At 47.3% G+C, this 21,532-nt stretch overlaps 2 protein-coding genes across 6 annotated transcripts in view; both read left to right on the top strand.

Moving 5' to 3' along the window:
• Positions 1-11,218, top strand: part of EXOC6 (exocyst complex component 6) — an 89,056-nt gene extending 77,838 nt beyond the window's left edge. For all 5 annotated transcript variants that reach the window (XM_030950678.1, XM_030950684.1, XM_030950680.1 and 2 more), the window contains 3 exons: positions 9,131-9,243; positions 9,595-9,606; positions 10,086-11,218. In XM_030950678.1, the coding sequence (XP_030806538.1) occupies positions 9,131-9,243; positions 9,595-9,606; positions 10,086-10,218 (258 nt within the window). In that variant the 3' untranslated portion in view covers positions 10,219-11,218. The remainder of the gene's footprint in view (positions 1-9,130; positions 9,244-9,594; positions 9,607-10,085) is intronic.
• Positions 11,219-11,899: 681 nt separating this feature from the next.
• On the top strand, positions 11,900-21,008 carry LOC115905065 (cytochrome P450 26C1). Its single transcript, XM_030951134.1, has 6 exons — positions 11,900-12,091; positions 12,167-12,391; positions 12,512-12,787; positions 14,400-14,555; positions 17,751-18,257; positions 18,530-21,008. The coding sequence occupies exons 1-6, from the start codon at positions 11,900-11,902 to the stop codon at positions 18,890-18,892; spliced, it is 1,719 nt and encodes a 572-aa protein (XP_030806994.1). The 3' UTR covers positions 18,893-21,008.
• The last annotated feature ends 524 nt before the right edge of the window (positions 21,009-21,532 follow it).

The raw sequence follows: 21,532 nt of genomic DNA, 5'->3' as shown, positions 1-21,532 counted from the left end.
AACAAATCTTCTTTGAAGAGGCATTACTTGTTCCTGTACTGGGTGTTTCATAGGGCCTAGCTATTTATATTTGTCTCAGAAACTATTTTTCTGTGTCTTCTGATGTTACATCTTGGGCTGCTTGAAGTTTTAATGGGATTTGTAAAAATTATACATTGTGAGTGTTTTTCTGGTTATGGTAACAGCAACAAGCTTGTTCACGTGGCTTCAACAGCAAGTATTCTATTTTATAGGCAGGCCTAAGTTCATTTGAAGTGCCAAAGAATAAAAAAAAAATCATGAATGTAACAAGACCAGGCATTTCTCAAAGTATACCACAAGGTCCAGATTTTAGGAAAGAGTTCTGTCCTTTGCAAGGATTTTTTCTTATAAAAGTATATGAACACAAATAACTTCTGTTTTCTCTTAGCATAGCAACAAATCTCAATGGTTCAGCTGTCATAACATTATACATTGTACATTTATGAATGTGTTGAAGATTGTATCCCAACATTTAAGATAGTGACAGATACAATTTCACTTATAAATTTGAAACAGATGGCAGCATTTAAATACAAAATCATTTCATTCTTGTGAACATTTCAATGTCCCAAATTTAGACACAATTTCTAAATGTATGGTGCTTAAAATAAAAAGGCAGGTTTTAATGCAGCAGCTTAAAAACTGAAAGACACTGCCTTTCTAACACAGACTGTCCTTCCTTTGAAAATCCAGGGCTCAGTTTTCAAAGCATTGTCTAGGAATTTAGCCTGCGACCCCCATTGACACTAATGGGAATTGCATAGCTAAGTCCCCGTAACATCACTTTGAAAATCCATTTGTTGTACCAATTCAGAAAAATAGCATAAACTGCGGGGAGACATTCACAGATCAAGAGAGCAATGTACACTTTGAAATACAAAACCAATGTGCGTTATTCCAGTTATGTGATCAGTAGACGGGATTCTGAAATTCACCACATTCACAAAATAAGTCACCAGGTCTAAATAAAACAAAATATTTTGGCAAGTGGCAGGCAGACTTGCTAGCCAGGCTAACAAGATGTTTGTCAGCAGTAATGAACACCTACTGATTTGGTGATAATTGTGTTTGGTTGGTATGGTGTTATTCTACAGTTAGCAAACACTCTTTTTTTCTTTCAAGCTGGACTTAGGTATCTACATTTTAAGTAGTTCTGTTGTTCCTTTGCAACCAAGAAATGTTCAGAGTAAACAAGACTTGTCTTTGTCCAGTTTTGATTCTGATCCTGGTCCTTTATGTTTTGTTTTCCAATTTAGTAAGTGTTCTCATGGAGTGCATGCTTTAATTAACAGGAGCATAACTTGGTGAATAATGATGGTATTATCTTCATGGTCATGCAGTTGGTTTTTGTTGGAAATAAGTGTATACCTGTGTAATATATGTTCATGTATACTTGTGCACAAAACCTAAGCAAAGATTGAAACAGTGTTCTTGTTGTTGTTGTGTAGCTGTGTTACTGCAGTGCCTATGAGTCCCAGTCATGGACCATGGCCCCATTATGCTGGGCAGAATATAAATAAGTGTTTTAACAAAAGAAAGACAGTGCTGCCTCAGAGTTCCCAAAGCAATGAGATTATAGCTCCACTGAAAGGTTAACGTTATGTCAGAGATTATGAAACAGCAACAGTTCTGGTTGACAGGCTTCCTTTTGGGTCCTGAAACCCATTTGTCCTTCTTAAAACAAGGTAGGATGGGTTGGTACAGTGTGAGCTCTTTGGAGTAGGAAATGTTGCGGACTGGAACATTTGTGAGTGGCTTTTGTGAGTTTACTGTGTTTAAAATGAAAAAGTCACCTTCATATTTGGTGCTTTGCTTGCTCCAAAGCCCAATAAAAGTAGAAATAATTGAAATATTAATGTGTTTGCTCTGTCTTTATCTTAGGGACTGAAATGATACATAGCTAGCAATAGTCTTTTTTTTTCCCCTAGGCCAAAAGCCATGCATTCTCAAGGGAAAAATTGTAATGTTACTTCTGTATTCTTTCCTAAGAAAAGATTGGGTGTAGCTTGCAGTTGTATATGCTTGGCACTATTCATTTCCCAGAAGAGTTCACCGTATTCTAGGCTTTGGGTTTTTTTAATTAAAGAGGTCAAAATCCATTATATCAAAATTTCAAAGAATTTGCCAATTAGCTGTAGTCTGTGATGCCCAGCAGGTGGCTTTTATACTATTAAAGGGAGATTGTTTCCATCTCTGATCAAAGCGAAAGCAAAACAAAAGAAAATATAGAATATTTTGCTGTACACAGTGCAAACCACATGCTGTGTAAATTATGTGAAAACTGTACATGAGAGACTGTTCAGTCATCCCACTTCAAGAAAAGGTTCTGTATATTTTCACACTGGTCCTCACGAGGATTTCAATGGTAATGTCTAAGTCTGTTTAGATTACTGATTAGCTGAGAAGGTTAGACAGCTTGCTATTTCCTAAAATGAAGACTTTAGCATTTTTGCTATTTAAAAGTAAAAGTAAAAATGCACAATTAAGTAGATAATGAATTTACTAGAAGTGAAATTAGAAAAAGCTGAGCGTGTTGGAATGTATAAGATGCAAAAAATTTCCAATTTGCACTTTTCAATGAATCTAAACTTCCTCGATTTTTGCCTACTTAAAAGAATGTTTGTGACCTTTTGACCCTTTTGTTATCCCTTACTCAGAAAGGCCTTTATTCTGTAAGACTTAGGTATAAAAAAATAAAAAGAGCATTAATGGCGTAACAGTCCTTTCTGATCACTCTGTGTAAGATGTTTATGCAAAGTGTCAATAGAAGCAATTGGCCTAACAGTGTGACAACCTGCTTTGCTTGGAAATGGGCTAATCTCCTGTTTGGGTTATCCAGAGGTCAGGTAAGGATTTCTTTTTTCGCACTCCCCGTAGCGCACGGGTATATAACCTGCAAACACTACAGGGCAGAAATCAGAAGCAATTGAGCCCAAGGATGCCACAAAGCATTTTTAGTTAATCCTGACCTGTTTGCTTTTCCTGATTTTTTTTTCCTCTGCCTTCTTTTAGTTTTTCTGTTCTTGGTCCCATCCCAGAGACTCTGTTTGAGTGTATAACTCATAATGATGACAGGGACTCTACCAATTTCATTATCTGCTTTACTGTGTTGTTGGGGTTTTTTTGGTTTGTTGTTGGTTTTTTGGTTTGGTTTTTTTTGTTGTTGTTGTTTTTTTTTGTTTTGTTTTTGTTTTGTCGTGGTTTGGTTTTTTTTTTTTTCCAAACAGGCATCATCCCACTCTTTTTTGAAGTTCACGTGGAAACCTACTTTAAATCTCAGTTTTTGAGGGCTGCCCCCTTTGCCCTGTCACAGCAGGCTGGAACTCAATAAGAGCTCAGGCAAGCGTAGCGGGCCGGGCAATGGGCCTTGGCGGGCTGCACGCTGTGAACTCCTGCCTCACTGAATCAGCTTCTGTGTGTTTTTATAACTGCCTTTTTTTCCCCTGTTAATTATGCCCCAAGGCTGTGGAAAGACAGCATTTATCTGTTTCAACAGACTAAGCAGCAAGTGTTCTGACATGTTTATCAGGCAAATTGTACCTGACAAAAGGTAATTACACATGCAATCAAGTCCAGAAGTAACTGGGTGATTAGGGGTTAATAAACTGTTTAGCATAAGAAATATTCAGCTTGTGAGCAAGGAGAGTGGGCCAGAACTGACATAACTGACAGTGATATATTAAAATAATTACTTTTTATTGGATGGAATATTTGACTTTACTGAAAGGTAAGTAGGAAATTAGGTGTACAACTCAGTTTTTCCTCCAGCTCCTGAATCACTGGTGCCATTTGTACAACCGAAGTTATTTGCTGATGCTCATGCTGCTTCAGAAGAGATTGCAACTTGTAGCATTCCAACTTGCATTAAGCTACCTTTATAATTTACAATTAGGCTTTTTGTAGTATAACCAGCACAGAGTCTAATGGACACGGCCCCCATTTCCATCTGCAAAGCTCATGTCTCCTCTTTCTGTCTGTTGCTGTGCTCACTCTGTGCATAGCTATTTCCCAAAACAGCGTTCTCTTCCAAGATTATTCCTGACAGTTGCCCAAAAGTAAAAAGGAAAGGGCATCTGTATGATATCTGAGGATGTGACAAGAGGCTCAGATGTCAGTGAAAGGGCCGGATGGTCGATTCCAGCAGTTGCCAGTGCACAAAATTCTCACGTAATTACAAGATGGCCTAAATACAGGACTATGGCTGAGCTGCTCTAAACTTTAGGTAATACAATACAAAGTTTTAGTGAGCAATGATAAAGAGTAATTTCTATTCAAACATGGCCATATCACCTAGATACTGGGAAAAAGCTAGAGTACTAACTTCAAAGAACAGGTGCAAGTACCCTATTTGAAATCAGAATTCTGTCCCTAAAAGTTTAAGACCTTTTCCTCTCATAGCATCAGTATTATAATGTCTTGTCTTAACTGATCCTGTTAGCTAACAAGGTCTTACAGTAGGAGTAACCAAACCTTTTAACCAAAACATAGTTTAGTATCTTTTAAAATAAGTCTTCCAATTAAAAATAGCAGTGTTACCTGTATAATGTCAGAAATTACTATAAACTTTTATGTAAGTACACATAAACACCTTCTCTTTTCCAAATGATGTTTATTTCTACAAAGAGACCTAATGTTAGACATAAAAGGCATCTAGAAAATACCTACACATGAAGGGAAAATTAGAAAATCAAAGCAATGTAGAGCATAATTCAAAATAAAAGTGCAGTACAGCAACCAGAGGCTTAAGTTACCTATAATGTTAGAAGTATATATGTGACTAATAATGTAATGGTTTGGGAAAGCAATACTGTTGCACGTACAGTAGAAGAAAAGTGCTGCTCTCTGATCATCAGCCCTGATGGTTCCAAGATGTTGGATGAAGGTTCCCCTTATATCACACCTTTAGAAAAAGCAAAATCCTCTAAATAAGGTGGAAATGTAGACTGTATCTTGTAAATGTAAGTAAGTGGACAATATATAGGATGTTCTGTGCGGTGTACAGGAAAGGCTAAAGCTTGTTCTTTTTTTTTTTCCTTGTTCTTTTTTTTTTTTTTCACAATGACTCAGATATACATACATCTCTGCAAATTGTTCCTAGTCAGAAGGGAATAATTGCTCCTTGCTCCTAGGGAAGCATATTCTGCATAATTATAAAATACTTGGGTATAGTATTGCCTGTCTGAGCTTATTCTTATTTTTCATGGTTATTATGGGATGAAGAGCACAGCAGTGCCATTGTTCTTGGGTAGCAGAGTACATGTATTTAGTTTATTCGGTGCTTCACAATGTTTTGGCTGCATGATAAGCTGGTTCTGACTAAACACCCTTGGGTGGCTCCTTATGTGGGGCTGAGACTGCCTTTCTGTCTAAGGTTTTTTCCACACACGTTAACTTAGGAAAGATGGATGTGCAAAATAAACATTTTTTCCTATTGTAATTTCAAGGCAAGTTGTGCACAGTCTAACCTTAAATGAGTTGCAGCCAGTAGCACTGGTATGATGTGATAAACTCTGTGGCCTTTGACTGATTTTTGAGGCTGGGAAATGCTTATTGCCAGGACCTAGTGTTTGCCCATATTTGACGTGTAAGCAAGTGTGGGGCATTACTTGTTAGACAATACATCTCATTTTCAATTATTGTCACAGTAATAGTGAAGGCTTTAATAGATAAAATAGTAGTAGGGAAATGTTGCTTTAACTTGGCCTTGATTTGATCCTAGATGCTGCAGTAAAAACTATGTCACAGAACCAGCAAACTGTCCTGTGCTTCATGTGCATCATATGTCTGTGGCCAAGACAGTCCCACTTTTTCTATATCAAGGAGAGGAATTAAAATGATTAATTTAAATAGGGCACACATTGGTGTAGCAAAAGATGGTGTAAATCAGAAAGGAACAGAGCAGCAGAAATTAAAACAGATTGGTGAGTCAACACCTCTGCATTGTTGCGGGAGTGAAGGTGAATTCGGTGTTGTGTTGTGCTCAAGTGAAACTTCGCATGAATGGATTGAAGTTATTTCCCACCATCCCTGTGGTGGTCCTGGGGCCAGTGTGTCATTTCTGCTAGACTGTACTCTCTGCCACTGGCTGCTCACCAACCTGCCCCCCTCAGAGAGCACCTGCATTGGGCTGTGCATCCACTGAGCCTGGGTGCCAGGGCAGATGCAGGTGATAGGAATGGCCAGGACACAGATCCCAAGAGAGGCACACCAGGCAGCTCTTCCCCACTCCACAGCACGCAGTGCTTGCTGTCCAAGCCCACTGCATACAGCGGTGTGCCACGGTGCAGAACTGCACCTGTGAGTGGGACAAAATGTGCAGTGCATAATCGTGCACAGCAGCAGTCTGTGCTGATTACAGCAGTGTCTGCAGCTCCTTGCCACATTTAATCCAATCTGTGATTGTCACACTGCAGCCCCTGAACAGATGCACAGAAAGAGGGAAGGGGGCTGTGACTGACTGGCATGTGTCATTTGATTGCATGTCTGGGCCTTTGAGCTACCTGCCACGTGTCATGACAGCTGCTTGAACTTAAGAGATTTATTAGCATGAGGTTGGTTGCGTGCAGCTCTTTGACCATGCATGGAGCAGGGAAGGAGCTCTGGGTACATCACCCTTGCCAATAGTCTCTCTTCAGGTGTTCATTCTTTAGGGCCAGGACTGTCTCGGAGTGCACAGAATATGCTTCATGTTCTGTGTGACATTTTTTTACCTTGTGTTGAAAAACAACAGGCTTCGTGGTCTGTTTAGAGCCCTCCATGCTTACCTGTGTTTGGCCAGGTGACAAATGAGTTGTAATCTTCCAGTCATCACTATCACTGAGATTTCCCAGAGCCATGGCGGAATCAGTTGAGTCAACCCTTGAAAGCATCATATGAAACTCACTCATGCAGTACTGTCAGGGAAGTTCCTTTGAACTTGTCAGCACTGTAATTGTGTCAGTCATCAATGGCTTTGGGCTGCACATTGCTAGCAGGATAATTTAGGTGCCTTTCACCCATATTAGGTACCTTTCAACCATATCAGGGTTGTTTAAGATTTACCCAGAATCCTTGATTTCAATGGTACAGTAGGGCTAAGAAATGAAATCTTTCACTTCTTACTGAATACAACTGCAGGAACATCGGTCCATCCTTAAGGACCATGTCCCATGTGAAGCCCATGACAAGTAGCACTGGAAGTAGCAGTAAGTTATTAATCACCAGATTATATAGTTTGGGTTCCTGTCAGCTTTATTCTCATATCTTGTCTTGTGCATCTGCCTGTCCTATCTTTCCACTCTTTTGGTTGTGCTTTAAAATACTTCTGTGAGGACTGGCACCTAAACTGTGTAACATGGGTAATAACAAGTGATGAGAACATGCAGTAGCAACTGAGGCTGTGAGTTTCACAACTGAGTTAGCAGGCCAGCCCAAGTCTGTTTGCATGGTGACTGAAGGCATGTGCTCAGCAACTCAGTAAAATTGGTGGTGTCCATCTTGAGAAAGGGCTTTGTGGGAAAGAACTGTTTGAATTTGACCTTGGTGCTTATGATGGCTATCTAGTCAGCAGAGAGTGAAATTGCCTCCTTGGGTTTTGGACCCTTTCATCCCTATGAAATAGTTAAATGTAAAATGTAAGTAGGTGTGTCAGAGGTCCGTTATAATGCCAGGAAATGTTGCTATCTAGTTCTAAAAGATTACACTACAAATAAGGAAGGAGTAATTAATTAGAAAATTATGTGTTTAAGTTAGACGCTATATTTGAAAGTAACATAAGAAAGTGGTTTGGAAAAGGAAAAATTTGCAGAAGAGAGGCATTGACATTTGAATCTGGGAAGACTGGATGTATACTTTTCTGTAAATGAATTGATGTTATGATTTTGGGCATGAGCATTGCTGGACTCCTCTGACAGTTTATCAGGCTGAGAAGTTTGAGTAAGGCAAGGTAAGGTTCTCTGTGGTGTAGCCCTCCTCTTACTGTAGCCTGAGAAGTCAGAGGAGCAGACATCTGCTGCACCTCTGCCTGTGGGAGCAGGTCAGGCGTAGCAGAAGCAAATGTTTGAAGTGAACGGTTCTTCCTTGAAATAGAAAAATTATGTGACTTGCAGTAGTCTGTTACATTTTTTCAGTGGTTTTGTTACACAGAGTCCTGTTCCAGCCCACCTTTCCAGCATTACTGATTCAGCAGGTCTCCAGGCAAGCAGGGCTCTAGGCTACACTGAGGACCCAACTCAGCGGAGCAGCCTCGGGCACTGCGCTCTGGGGCGAAGTGTTGTTAATGGTTCCCAAAGCTTTTTTTAACAGTAGCTTTGGCTAACACGGGACAGCCTGAGAACAAGCCCTTGTTAGCCCTCAGCAGCAGGACAAGGCCAGGCCCCAGACGCAGGGGGAAGCTGGGGCGCCCCGCCATTGACGTCAATGGCAATGGGGCCCACTGGCGCGCAGGTAGCCGTGGGAAAGGCATCCCCGAGCAGAGCTGCCTGTGCCCTGGCCCCTGGCAGCCTGGGCAGGGTGCCCAACGGGGCCTGGCCTGCACCCCGTAATGGTGGAGGGGGAATCAGGCTTTGAGGGCCGTGAGGATGCTGGCTGCTGGAGGTTCAGCATCGCGTCTGATTGTAAAAGCAGGCTGGTTTATTGTTGAACAGCAGCTCTCAGATCATGAGTCCAAGACCTGATTTGAAACTGCAGCCAAGCGTAATATTGTGGTTGGAGACTTTTTGTTCCTCCACTGAAGTGTTTGGGTTTGTTTGGGCCAGAAGTGTGCCCAGGGCTTGGCTCTGAGTTTCAGGGATCAGTTATAATGGAGACTGCAGCCAGGAGGTGTTTAATTCACTTTAATTGGACTACCTGAACCTCGTTTAAATTAGTGTGAAAAGCAGCAGACACTAGCATCCCTGTCTTGCTCCCCACGGTAAAGCAAGTTCCTAAATACTAAAGCGTGAAGCCATCAGCATCCCGTCCTGGGGCCAAACCTGCACAGCTGCCTCCCTGCACATTTGAGGGAGGTGAGAGACGTTAAAGAAAGAAATGGGCAGGTGAAGGGGGGTGGTAGCTGGGCTCGGCGAGGGGCTGCGCCCGGCCTCTTTCCGCAGAGCCTCCCGCACTCCCTCACCCGCCTCTCCGCCCGCAGCTCCTGGACCTCTTCATGGTGTGGGACTGGTCCACCTACCTGGCTGACTACGGGCAGGCCACCTCCAAGTACCTGCGGGTAAACCCCAGCACGGCCCTCACGCTCCTGGAGAAGTAAGTGCGGGGGCCGGAGCTCCCGGCACGGGGATGAGAAGCGGGGCCGGAGCTGCCGGCGCGGGGATGCGGAGCCGGAGCCGCCCTGCCGGGAGCGGCGGAGCCGGGCCGCAGGAGCAGCCGGCGGCTCCCGAATTGCCGCTCTAGGGAAGGGAGACGCTGAGCTTTGGCCGTGGTGAAGCCGGTGCGAGCGTCTCGGCCGGCCTGCGGGCGGGCAGGGAGGGCAGGACCGGCAGCGCGGTACCAACCTGCTTGTAAAAACTGCGTCAAGCAAAACACGCTGCGGTTTAAATACGCTTTCTAACAGTGTTTTCTCTCCTCTCCTGCCTGCGATGAAAATGTCTTTTGCAGAGTTCACAGAGGGTATGTATCGCATATGTTGTTACAAAATATTGCTTCTGTAACTTACTTAATTTCCCAAATTTCGTTTTTATATCCGTTGGTATGGGAAATCAGCAATATAGATGCCCCTTATTGATGGTGAACAAAATTCACCCATGCACTCAATCTGAATTTACCATGGAAGCAGATGATACTAACGGGTTATCTGACTTGTTTCTCTCCTAAGGCAATTGGTAGGATCAGGGTCCTGCTGAAGGGGTATTTGCTTAATACTTACAGGTTATTTGTGAAGTAGTATTTGTTGAAATGAACACATTCTGCACTTCTGCATTGCAGAAGTTTAATTTAAGAACACATAGTGAACAGGTTTTGTAATCTTTCCGTTCTTATTAGCAGAAAGATCAAAAGAAGAACAGTAGTAAACCAATCTAAATAGTCAGATTTTTCCTTTTCAATTTACGTTTCTCATGTGTTTGTCATTTGCTTTTTTATTTCTCTAGAATGAAAGACTCCAGCAAAAAGAACAACATTTTTGCTCAGTTCAGGAAGAATGACCGTGACAAGCAGAAGCTAATAGAGACTGTAGTAAAGCAACTTAGGAGTTTAGTGAACGGCATGTCCCAGCACACATAGGCCTCTTAAATCGACAGTATCTCATCACATCAAGAGGTGTTTCTTATCCACTATTTCTACTAAGCAAATGGTGATACCAGTTAGGACTTCTGTTTGACCGAGAAAAGGAAAAATGCAGTAGATAGATTGTACACGTAGTCTTCAACAAACAAGTCTTTGTATGTATTTTTAATGGGTCAAATACTATTTTGTATATTGTAAACAAATGGTGAAAAATGAGGTTGTACAATAAAAACCAGCGCAATCGTATTGTACATGGAACTGCTGAACTGTAAATATGTTATTTAAATATCTGCAGATATGGTGTCCAAAATTTTGCGCCGAGTAGGAATTATTTGAGAAATGATCCCTTAGTTGCTGTTTTCTGCTTGAATCCTAATTTAAAGTTTTAAAGCTTGAGATACTTGTGTTTCAGGTGCTGCTTATTGTTTTCCTGCATTAAATGTATATTAGCCCTAAAATGATTGGACATAATTTTGTATACCAGGTTTTGTAGTCTGGAGGTATGAAAAGGTCTTCTGATTTTTAGTACCTTTGAAAACTACCCGAGAACTAGACTTGATATCTGTTTAGCATTAGGACTTACAGGCTTTGTTCTCCAAAAGGGTTTAATCTTGAGGTTGTGAATGTAAATAACCATTTGATTTCTTTATAATGTGACATGTTGTTTTGTTTTGGTTTTGTTTCTCAGGGTTACTATTTCTAACTGTACTTTTATAAGATCTCGGGTTCTTTATCCCAGGTTGCAGTAAGGAATAAGTTTGCCGCTGTTGTTTTCGTGCCGCATTTGTTTGTTAGTTTGCGCTTTCTCCTGCCAGCCCTATCCCAGCGATTGGAATTTTGTCCCACTACCGGTCTCTTTGCACTGTCCCCTCCTGGCTATTTTAGACATTTAAGAGAATGTCTAACAAATACAAACCAAATGGAACGTGTAAAAATAATGTACATTTCGCTGTATTTTTAAGTTATTGACGGTCTAAATACAGTAATATAAACCTCACCGTATTCCTGTTTAATTTCACACACGGGAGCACACCTCGGAGCCGGTTTCGCGGGACCTGTGCAGGTCCCGACTCACTGGTGATTTTCCCCCGGGGAAGGCGGCCGGGGATCCGCGCGGCCCCGACGGCGGGGTGCGGGCCGGGAGCGCTGCAGGGCCGCCCCGACTGCCGCTGCAGGCCGGGAAGCCGGGGGCGGTGGGGCCTGCGGAGCAGGGCTGGGGCGCTCCGTGGTCGGGGGAGCCCGGGACGGGACTCGCTACCTGGGCAGGCTGGCCCGAGGGGCGCCGGGAGCTGCCGGCGGGGCGGAGAGGTTCCCCGCTGCCAGGAGCGGCCGTCCCGCCTCCGGCTCGGGGCGCCCCGAGGGGCTGGGCCCCCAGCCACGGGGGCTGCCCCGCCGCCCCGAGCCCCTCGGCCGCTGTCCCCGGCCCTCCCGCGCCAATCACCGCATTTGGCCGCGCTGCTTAAATATGCAGCGGATACGTCATCTCCGAAGGTGGATCGGGCGTAAGTGGCCAATATCTATATAAATGTGGCCGAGGGCGAACCGGCAGCAGGAGGCGAGCGGGGCCGGGCGGGCAGCAGCCGGCGGGGCCCGTCGCGCAGCGCCCGTAGCCGAATCGCGGGGCGCCGGCCCCCGTGCCTGACAGCCGCGCCCGGCCCGTCCCCGCCGCCGGAGGAGGATGCCGGCCGGGCCCTCCTGGCCCGAGGCGGCGGCGCTGGTGCTGCTGGCCCTGGCTCTGCTGATCACCCTGTGCCGGCACCTGTGGGCGCTGCGCTGGAGCCTCAGCCGGGACCGCGCCAGCGCCCTGCCCCTGCCCAAGGGCTCCATGGGCTGGCCCTTCTTCGGGGAAACTCTGCACTGGCTGCTCCAGGTGAGGCGCCGGGGGACGGGGCGGGGTGGGAAGGGGCTGGCGGGAGCCACGGGCTGACCCGCAGCTCGTTCCCAGGGCTCCCGCTTCCACAGCTCTCGGCGGGAGCGGTACGGAAATGTCTTCAAGACCCACCTCCTGGGCCGGCCTGTGGTGCGGGTGACAGGCGCTGAGAACATCCGCAAGATCCTGCTGGGTGAGCACACGCTGGTCAGCGCACAGTGGCCCCAAAGCACCCAGATCATCCTGGGCTCCCACACTCTGCTCAGCTCCACTGGTGACCTGCACCGCCAGCGCCGCAAGGTGAGCCTCACAGCCACCCCGACAAGGCACGCAGCCGAGGCAGCGCCCGGGCCTGGCCTCGGTGGCATGTGTACTCCCCCTGCTTTAACTACCTGCCTCTCTTCCCCCTTCTCCTCCTAGATCCTGGCCAGAGTCTTCAGCCGTGCCGCCCTGGAGAGCTACCTGCCGCGGATCCAGAAGGTTGTGAGCTGGGAGCTGCGGGGCTGGTGCATGGAGCCAGGCTCTATTGCAGTTTATTCCTCCGCTAAAACCTTAACTTTCCGCATTGCAGCTCAGATTCTGCTGGGGCTCCGCCTGGAGGAAAAGCAGTTCAAGGATCTGGCCAAAACTTTTGAACAGCTGGTGGAGAACCTCTTCTCCCTGCCCCTCAACATACCCTTCAGTGGGCTGCGCAAGGTACTGCCGCCCGCACTGCTCCCTCTGCCCGGGGGCAGGGCCTGGGCCCTGGCGGCACAGACCTCCGTCCTTAGGTTCCCCAAGGGACATTTCTGATGGGCCAGGACATCTGCAACACCCCATTCTACATCTGAGGGCTTGGTGTCTTACCTACCCTAGCCATTTCCCCTTCTCTCTGCACTTCTCACCTGCTTTTGGCTGCCTTCCAACACCTCTGGGCACTGGCTGCAGCTCATTGTACAGCGTAGAGCTCCTCTTCTCCCTCATCCCATATGTTGCCCCTGGTGAGTCCATCATGTCTGACCCTATCCCATCTGAACTCATGTCGGCCCATGGCAGAGGCGTCTGTGGGCATAAGCACAAAGACAGGTGGGCATAGCACACCTCAGCCTAGCATCTCCTCTGAAACTCAGGCAAGCTGAGAACTTAAGGCCCTCTTAGGGTCCTCAGTCCCTTGTAGTCCAGCAGCCCAGAGACAATCCAGGGAGAAGGACAATCTCCTCTGCCTCTTTCAACCTGCAGTTTCTTCCCTGCTGCACTGCCCCTCTTTGCCTGCCTCTCCATGCTCATGCTCTAGGTATAGGTCCTGTGTACCATTCTTCCTCTCACATTCCTCCCTCCTCTAGCTTTGGGTTCTCCACCCTTACCACAGCTGAAGTCTCCTGTCCACTTTAGCCAGGTCTTCCCTCATCTCTTATTTACACTGTGAGCTCTGCCCTGTTGGATAACCTTACCCAACCAGTCTCAGTTCTCCCCCAGCCTTCCTGCGACTCTTCATCAAAGCTCTTGTTTTCCCTGTCCAATTTCCCTTTGCAGGTTGTCACCAGTATGAGCTTTCATCTCCCTGCCCTCTTTCAGGTCAGCTAAAGCCTGTCTGGTCCCAGACCAACATCTTCAACTTGCCTTCAGGTCCTCTTGTCATTCTCCTCACCCTCTGCCCTGTTTACTTTGTCCAATCCTTCCCACCTCAAATCTAAGCCTTTGTATCTTCTTCCCAATATCTGGCCATGGCCATTTTTAATTTCAAATTTCTGGTCCTTATGGCTTTTACAGGAGACAATTTTATAGAGAGTTGTACAGTGTGACTCCACCTCACTTTGCAAAGGCATTGCTGACCACTTGACTTGCTGAGATCTTACATGAATGTTTTGCTGCACTGGAGTGCAACACACCTAAAGATGAGCTGACTGTGATTAATGTGTCTTTATCCACTATTCCCTTGTAAAACCATTTGTGCCTTGCTGTCTGGACTCAGTTTTCTTGTTACCTTTTCTTGTCCCTTGGAATAAGCTTCCTTTGGACCTGACACAACTGTAGATTTGCTCAGTGCAGATGCCTCTGAACTTGGTAGCATGGGTTTACTGTTGTCTTTTCCTCCCATAGAGTTTCTTGGGACTTGTTGCATTTGATTCACAACAGCAAGGCAACAGAAGGTGCAGCATTTCCCCCCAGACTGCTGCCTCTTGCGAGGCTCTGGGGCTGGGCAGCAGATTAAACAGTTCTTGCTGTTACAGGTCCTGGGATTAAAGATTGCTACACTTGGGTTCCCCGGGTCTCTCTAGAGAGGGGGACAGTTCCTAAGGTTCTCCTGAACTGTGTGTGCCTCTCACAGGGAATCAAAGCACGGGACATGCTACATAAGTTTATGGAGAAGGCTATACAGGAAAAACTGCAGAGAAACAACCCAGAAGACCACAGCGATGCTCTGGATTTCATAATGAACAGTGCCAAGGAGCATGGCAAAGAATTCACCATGCAGGAGCTAAAGGTAAGGAGAGCCTCTGCCTTGCAGTGCCACTCCTGACTCAGTGGCTGTTTGAGAGATGTGGGCTGAGGGCCAGGGGGAGGCTTGTGGGGAGCTGGGGACCATCCCCAGCTGCTGGCTCCTGCCCCCTCCGAGCAGCAGTGAGGACACCAGCTCCTGCACTTAGCACACTCTATGCTCTTGTAGTCTTGTGTCTCTTTGTCATAGAAGGGACCTTTTAAAAGGGAATTAATGCCCCTTCTACCTTTCCTCTTCATGGCCATGAGCCTTCAGCCTGATGTAGGATGCTGGTAGGGTTATATGGCTGTGTTAAGGCTCGGCACATCTATGCACTCAGCAACCTCCAGAACACTCTCTTGGAAATATTCAGAGCTACTTGTGTGCTTCTCAAACACAGCCCAGCACCCAGCCTAGGGCAGGGTGTAGATCACATCACTGGACTCCTCAGGGCTGTGAGCCCAGAAATTTCTGAGATGATTAACCAGAATAGGTCTAGGGATGCAGCGATGGATTCCAGGTCATTCCCTATCACCTCCTCATTCATCAGATCATGTAGCTTGTGGATTGCTATGATGAAATGTGATGTATTGCTGTGACACAGGGATGAACCCAGTAGTCCTTACTGAGACAAAACCACCAAGTGAATGTGATGAGTATTTTGCCAAAGATCTTGGGAAAAAAAAATTGTCATTAGTAGTGCATCATTCATAGTTCCAGGTCACTTGGTATCAGTGAATGATAGATGACATTGCATTTATATAACAAGTTTTGAAGCAGTTTTGCATGGGTACAGCAGCTGGATATGGTTTTAAAGTATTTGAATGTAGTTTAAAGGTAGTATCTCTGTTAGTATTCACATTAATATTATGCAAGAATAGTTTCACAATCTCTCATCATATCCCTGACTCTGACCACAAATGGAATAAGGAGATATTAAATGTAACACAGATTGAGTGACATGGCAGCAACCTTGGGCCAGCTGATTCAAATTATAATATATTCATATGTTTTATGTACCTTCATGGTTAGAAAATTTCTGTATTTAACAAAATTACTTTCAAACTGAACTGCCTATGCTTGCAATTATGGCAATATTCTCCACCCTAATAAAACAGTGGTAGAAGTCTCATTTAATGAAACAGTGTAATTGGATAAAAAGTCCAAAGCTGTCTCAGAGTTGTGTATATATCTGTCAGACACTCCAGACACTGGCACAAACCTAGTCACTAATCTATTTTTTGTTCAAATGATCTAGAAAGACAGTTTTCCCAGAAATTTTCCTAAATACACTGTGATTTGTACTGCTGCCATGAACTCACCAGGGCCCTTGAAATGTAAAGGTCATTAAAAAGATGTTGCTTTGCCAACAATACTGTTTTAAAATATTTTAAACCTTAGGAAGATTTTAAAAACCCATCCTGTATAATAATGTTGTCACTGGCTGGGTGTAATGTTGCCCATTCTGCCTCCCAGGACAGGCACAGTGCTGGTGAAGAAGACTGGGGATATTCTGCCTTCCAGTCACTGGTTCTGTTGGCCTTGCAGAGGCAGGGAGGGAAAGTTTTGACAGCAGCTGTGACACAAGTTCTGCAGCAGCACTGTCAGAGGTTGATGCAAAGAGCATAAGGGCTGTTATTTCAAACCTAAGAGCTTGCCCTGAATTCCTTGCATGCTATTGAAATGTCTTGGGGTTTAATTGCATGTGGTGGAAATGAGAGGTTTCTTTTCATCTGTGTCTGTTACCTTGTGAATGTAAAAATTCCTGCTAATGCCTGCAGGAGGTGTGATAGGGGCTGACAGGGATCTGTTGTTCCAGGGGTTTTATTTCAGCTGAAAGATGCCCTTGAGAGCTGCACTTTGGCAAAAGCATCTAGACCAGCCAATATATGGCACTAGGGCTGGTAGCAAAGAGTCATCTTTGTTACATTATCCTTAACTTTATCAGATTTGAATCCAAGTACCTTCAGTCTTCAAGTGTTCTTCTCTGTGTTTGTGGCTTCATCCCTCTAGAGCTGGTTGTGTCAGAACAATTTAAAGTCCAGACACAGTCATGTGAAAGGAAACTGCTCTGTGTCCCTGTGGGATTTTGCTCTTCTTTGCCCCTGGGCTGGAGCAATTAGTGCTCTGTAATACCAGTCAGGTCCCAGGCCTGCCAGGGGGACAGTTCCTGGTACTCCTCCCTTTGGCTTCTCCTTGCCTTTTGTCTCTGGCCTCTGGCCTCAGCACTCCCAGCCCTGTGCTGTGGAGGCACTGGCACCTTCAGATGGTGCTGTAGGTTTGAGCATTATGTTTGCTGTCAGAGATGTGTCATGCCATGGGCAACCCTTAACTTTTGGGAAACCATTTGCAAAAGTTGGTCAGAGGGTGCTGCAAACAGCCCCCAGCAGCCTGGCATGTGCTGTTCCATATAGACCCTGCAGGCAGTCCCACAAAGGCTGGGAGGCTGGGAGGGGCCCCTGTCCTTGGACAAGGCACACATTACAGATTTGGCTGTGCTGTGGTCCATGTATCTGAGCTGAGTAACTTCCTAACTTGTTATGGATACCTCTGCTGTGGAGCTGTTGGGAACTCTGCTGTGCTTCAGACTGTACAGCTTGAAAAGCAAGCAAGTCCTTTGCCTGGTGTGTGCTCCCTGCTGGCTACAGCACTTCCCAGGCTGACCTGCTCTAGCAGAGGCCTTCATGCTTTTGACTCTTGCCTTGAGTCCCCTCCCAAGTAAGATCAATCACAACTGGAGATGGATCAAATACAGCCCATTTTAGTGGCCAGCACATCTAGAATTTTTGCATAAACCATTGCCCATATCAACTGCCTGGACAGAAAAGTAAAAGCTGGGTGCAGAGGGGAATTGGCAGATGATAATAAAAAGCATAATACTTGAAATGGACTTCACTCAATGTGCTATAATGCATGCTAAAGTGCTGCCTTAAAATTGGTAAATCTTGTGAGGAAAGTTCAGAAGAGCTGGATTGGAGGTAATGTGTACTCATTCCAGCTGTGGTTCTGCAGCAGTCACTTGGCAAGTGGATGTCCAGTTCATACAGAAATGCTTTGGTCGCTGCCAACCTGGGATGGATATGAGTTTGGGGAGAGCAGAGTGGGGGCCAGGGCCCTCTGCACAGGGGCAAAACCTGCAAAAGGTGAGACACAATCACTTTGAAATGTTATTCAAACTTGTAATTTTCATTCCTCTCCCAGGAATCAGCAATTGAGCTCATATTTGCTGCTTTTTTCACCACGGCTAGTGCTAGCACCTCTCTGATCCTCCTGCTATTGAAGCACCCCTCAGTGATTGAAAAAATAAGGCAGGAGCTGATGTCCCATGAGTTGTACCAGCAGAGTGAGTGCTGCCCTGCAGGACCCTGCCTGGACACCCTGACCGTCCAGAGCAGGGACAGAGAGAAACCACTTTCCCACCCCATGGCCAACGACATTCACAAGGACCAGAGCCAGCCCCCAGCCTCAGTGGAGAAAGATTCCCTCCAGCCCAGTGCCCTGCTGGAGCCCACTGTCCCCCGGCGCACCCCCTGCCCCGGCCCCCAGCTCCCGGCGCCACCAGGGCAAAGCTGTCACTGCACCACAGACATCAGCCTGGAGAAGCTGAGCCGCCTGCGCTACCTGGACTGCGTGATTAAAGAGGTGCTGCGAGTGCTGCCCCCAGTCTCCGGAGGCTACAGAACGGCACTGCAGACTTTTGAGCTCGATGTAAGTGTCTTGCACTCCAGCAGGCTGCTAAAGAGCTGCTGCCTGCCATTGTGAGCAGGCACCCTGTGTCCAGCACAGTGGTGGTGCTTGGCAGTCTAGCTCAAGGGGAAATGTCACCCAGCAGCCTCTGTGAGTCTCAGTTGGTCTGGGGAGAAAAGGAACTGTAGAGCAGGTGGGCAGTGCAGTGGGGCTGTCTGCAGGCACCCTCTGCTCACCCTCCAGTAGCACAGGTATGTAACAGTCCTCTCCTCCCTCCTCTCTCCCTTCCCCAGGGCTACCAGATCCCCAAAGGCTGGAGCGTCATGTACAGCATCCGTGACACCCATGAGACAGCTGCTGTCTATCAGAGCCCCCCCAGCAGCTTTGACCCCGAGCGCTTCGGCGCCGGCCGGCCGGAGGCTGCGGGCCGCTTCCACTACATCCCCTTCGGCGGAGGGGCACGGAGCTGCATCGGCAAGGAGCTGGCCCAGGCCATCCTCAAGCTACTGGCCATCGAGCTGGTCAGCACGGCCCGCTGGGAGCTGGCCACCCCTGGCTACCCCAGCATGCAGACTGTGCCCATCGTGCACCCTGTCGATGATGGGCTGCAGCTCTACTTCCACCCCTTGCAGCCCAGCCAAGGCCATGAGGCCTGAGCCAGGGAGGGCTGCACTGCTCCCCTCAGCCCTGGGGCTGATGTCCCTCCACAGCTGCCAGGAGCAGGTCCCTGCTGCCCCAGGCTGGGAATGCTACTGGGTTACTGCTGAACAAAACCTTAAGGGTCTTTCTCTTTTCCTTTCCTGGTATACAGGCTGGTAGGGTGTGCAGGGTGCTGCAGTAGGGTGTCCTGCAGAGTCCCACTCCTGAGCACTGGGGCAAAATCTGCTGAAGATGCTGGCAGGGTGCATGTGCCATGGGGGCTCAGCCCCTGCCCCATACAGGCCCCCAGCTACCAGGGATGGGGAGCAAAATTCCCAGACCCACAGCTAAGACTCCCAGGGTTATCTCCTGTAGGTGCGTTATAGGAGAGGCAGAACATCCTGCACACTGTAGCTTTTTAGATGAAAAAAAAGGGAGGTGGGGGGCTCTGCAGGAAAACACAAACCAGAGTTGCCCAATCCCCAGCATCAACTCTAGCTAGAATAATAGGGTGTAAAGTGGTTTTTGTTGTAAATATTTAATCTCATTCATGCACTTCCCATTAGAGTTGGCACAAAGAGGATATGTCTCATTCGCCCACTAGTAGTAGCTGTGTATGTTGTGCTTTTGCACTGTGCTGCTGCTTGGGGTCTGCCATGAAGCCATCTCTGAGGATATTCTCCCCAGCCACAGCCTGCCCATGGGATTGGACTGAAGCAGGGGGAGGGGGCTTTGGGGGACAAATGTTTAGAAAACAGACATTTCTGAATATGTCTGATTTATGGTACAAAGTCCCTTGTTCCTGATGATGCTGTTCACATGGCAGAGGGGACATTTGCAAGGTGACACAGGCCCTGTGGTAGCTGGCTGGCTGGCCAGACTGACTATCACCTCTGTCAGCCCAGCTCTGCCAGGGAAAGTGTCAGGACAGCAGTTCCATGCATCTGTCCAGGGGGTGGTACCCGAGGCTAAACGTGGGTGCTGAGGGCACCCTTTAAAATGGCTTTTGAGTACCCCTGCAGGGTATTTCTCTCCCATGTAAAATAAAATGAAGTGAGTCCTGTGTTTGTGTACTGAGAAAGGAGCTGGGCACAGGTCCTTGATCCACGATGACACATTTATACGTTTCTTTCAGCTTCACTTCTACTCCCCACTGTCATGCAATTCTGTGTGAATGCAGTGGGAAAATAATCCTCCTTGTCCCTCCAGAGCATCCCCTGCCTACTGGTGTCTGTGTGCTCTTGTGAAGAACCAGCCTGCCCTGTGAGGGCCAAAACATGGCACGAAGATGGTGTCTCTTTGGAAAGGCTCTGGGGAGCTCTCCAGTCTCCTGAAACTCTATCATCATCCTGCTTGGGTGCTAGAGATGGCCTTGCCCTGGCCAATGCCCCTGCCTGGCCGTGCTGGGGCACAGCAGCAGGGAGTGTGCTGGAAGGAGGGCTGTGCAGCGACCACCACACTACCTCGGGCAGAAACCTCCTGGCTCCTAAACGTGACAGGTCAAATCTGGAAGAGGTTGAACTGCAGGGCTGAGTTAAGTGCTGTTGGCAACTCGACCCTGTAGTGAACCAGAGCCTCTGGCCCTCCTGACCTTGTCCTGAAAGGTGAATCTTTTTGCCTATCAGAGGTGAAATCAGTAGATGGTGGCTGCAAGTGGCAATGACTAACTTTAATTAGCAGGAGCTACTGGCTGGCTGAGGCCGCAGGCGATTCAGGGTCTCACCGCGGGCAGGACTTGGGCAGGGCTGGGCCTGCAGCGTCCGGCACCCTGGGCAGGAAGGTCAGGGCTCCTCCAGCCAGCAGCGCACTTAAAAATTACCCTGAGCGCCAACAAGCCCGCTGAAAAATGAAACATGGATCTAGTTTAAAAAAAAAAAAAAGAAACAAAAAGAAACTGATAAACTGAATTTGTTTGCAGATAAACACGAGCATTTACAAATGAAGTGTAATAATTGTTACTTGTAATCAAAGTTTGTTCATATTAGGCTGTTAATTTCTTGACCCCCTTCCAAGATGTTTTTAATTATCCCTTTCACTCTTTACCATTTGATTCTTTTCAAGCCGATGGCTGGGGAATACACAGCTGGGAAGATAATAAAGCCTTCCTGTGGCAATTATCGGTGCTCAGGCCACCGTATCTCGTTATTTTGATAGACAGTGAACTTGGCGCGGTTGCCGGCCGGGTTCACGCAGATGTCACGGTCCGTGTTGTAGGTCACAAGCAGGTCAGCGCCCGGCAAGGGGAGAGCGCCGGGTCAGGGCGCGGCCGCCGCTCCCGGCCAGCGCCGGCCGGGCCCGCGGCGAACCCCGAGGGGCTACCGGGGCCGGGGGAGCACCCTCCGGGGGGCTCCCTCCTGGGCAAGGGGCTGCGGAGGCGGCAGCCCCGCTCCAACAAGGCATCGTAAGAGGAGGGCGGGTCTCGCGTGATGCGTTGATTGTTAGAAAAATAATAATTAAAAGCCACATCTCCCTCTCCCCTACACAGACACACACGCAAAACTTCCAGCGTTTATTGAGCTTGTCTGGGAACAAGAAAGCAAAATAACAGAGAAAGAAAAGATAAAAACCGTAAAGAAAAAAAAGTGTATTGGCAGCAGCCGTGGTCGGCGGAGAGCTCCGCGCCCCGCAGCCGCGGTCCGCGCCGGCCGCCCCTTCCC

This window comes from Camarhynchus parvulus, chromosome 6 (genome assembly GCF_901933205.1).
Source record: "Camarhynchus parvulus chromosome 6, STF_HiC, whole genome shotgun sequence".
Classification (NCBI taxonomy): Eukaryota; Metazoa; Chordata; class Aves; order Passeriformes; family Thraupidae; genus Camarhynchus; species Camarhynchus parvulus.
Note: the sequence above shows the minus strand (reverse complement) of the source record. Positions and strands in the feature narration are given on the sequence as shown.

Bases quoted from the DNA above. Each gene is read 5' to 3' on its own strand.
- LOC115905065 (XM_030951134.1), top strand. From the start codon at position 11,900: ATGCCGGCCGGGCCCTCCTGGCCCGAGGCGGCGGCGCTGGTGCTGCTG. The intron at 12,092-12,166 runs GTGAGGCGCCGG...GCTCGTTCCCAG, and splicing joins CTCTGCACTGGCTGCTCCAG to GGCTCCCGCTTCCACAGCTC. The intron at 18,258-18,529 runs GTAAGTGTCTTG...TCCCTTCCCCAG, and splicing joins TGCAGACTTTTGAGCTCGAT to GGCTACCAGATCCCCAAAGG.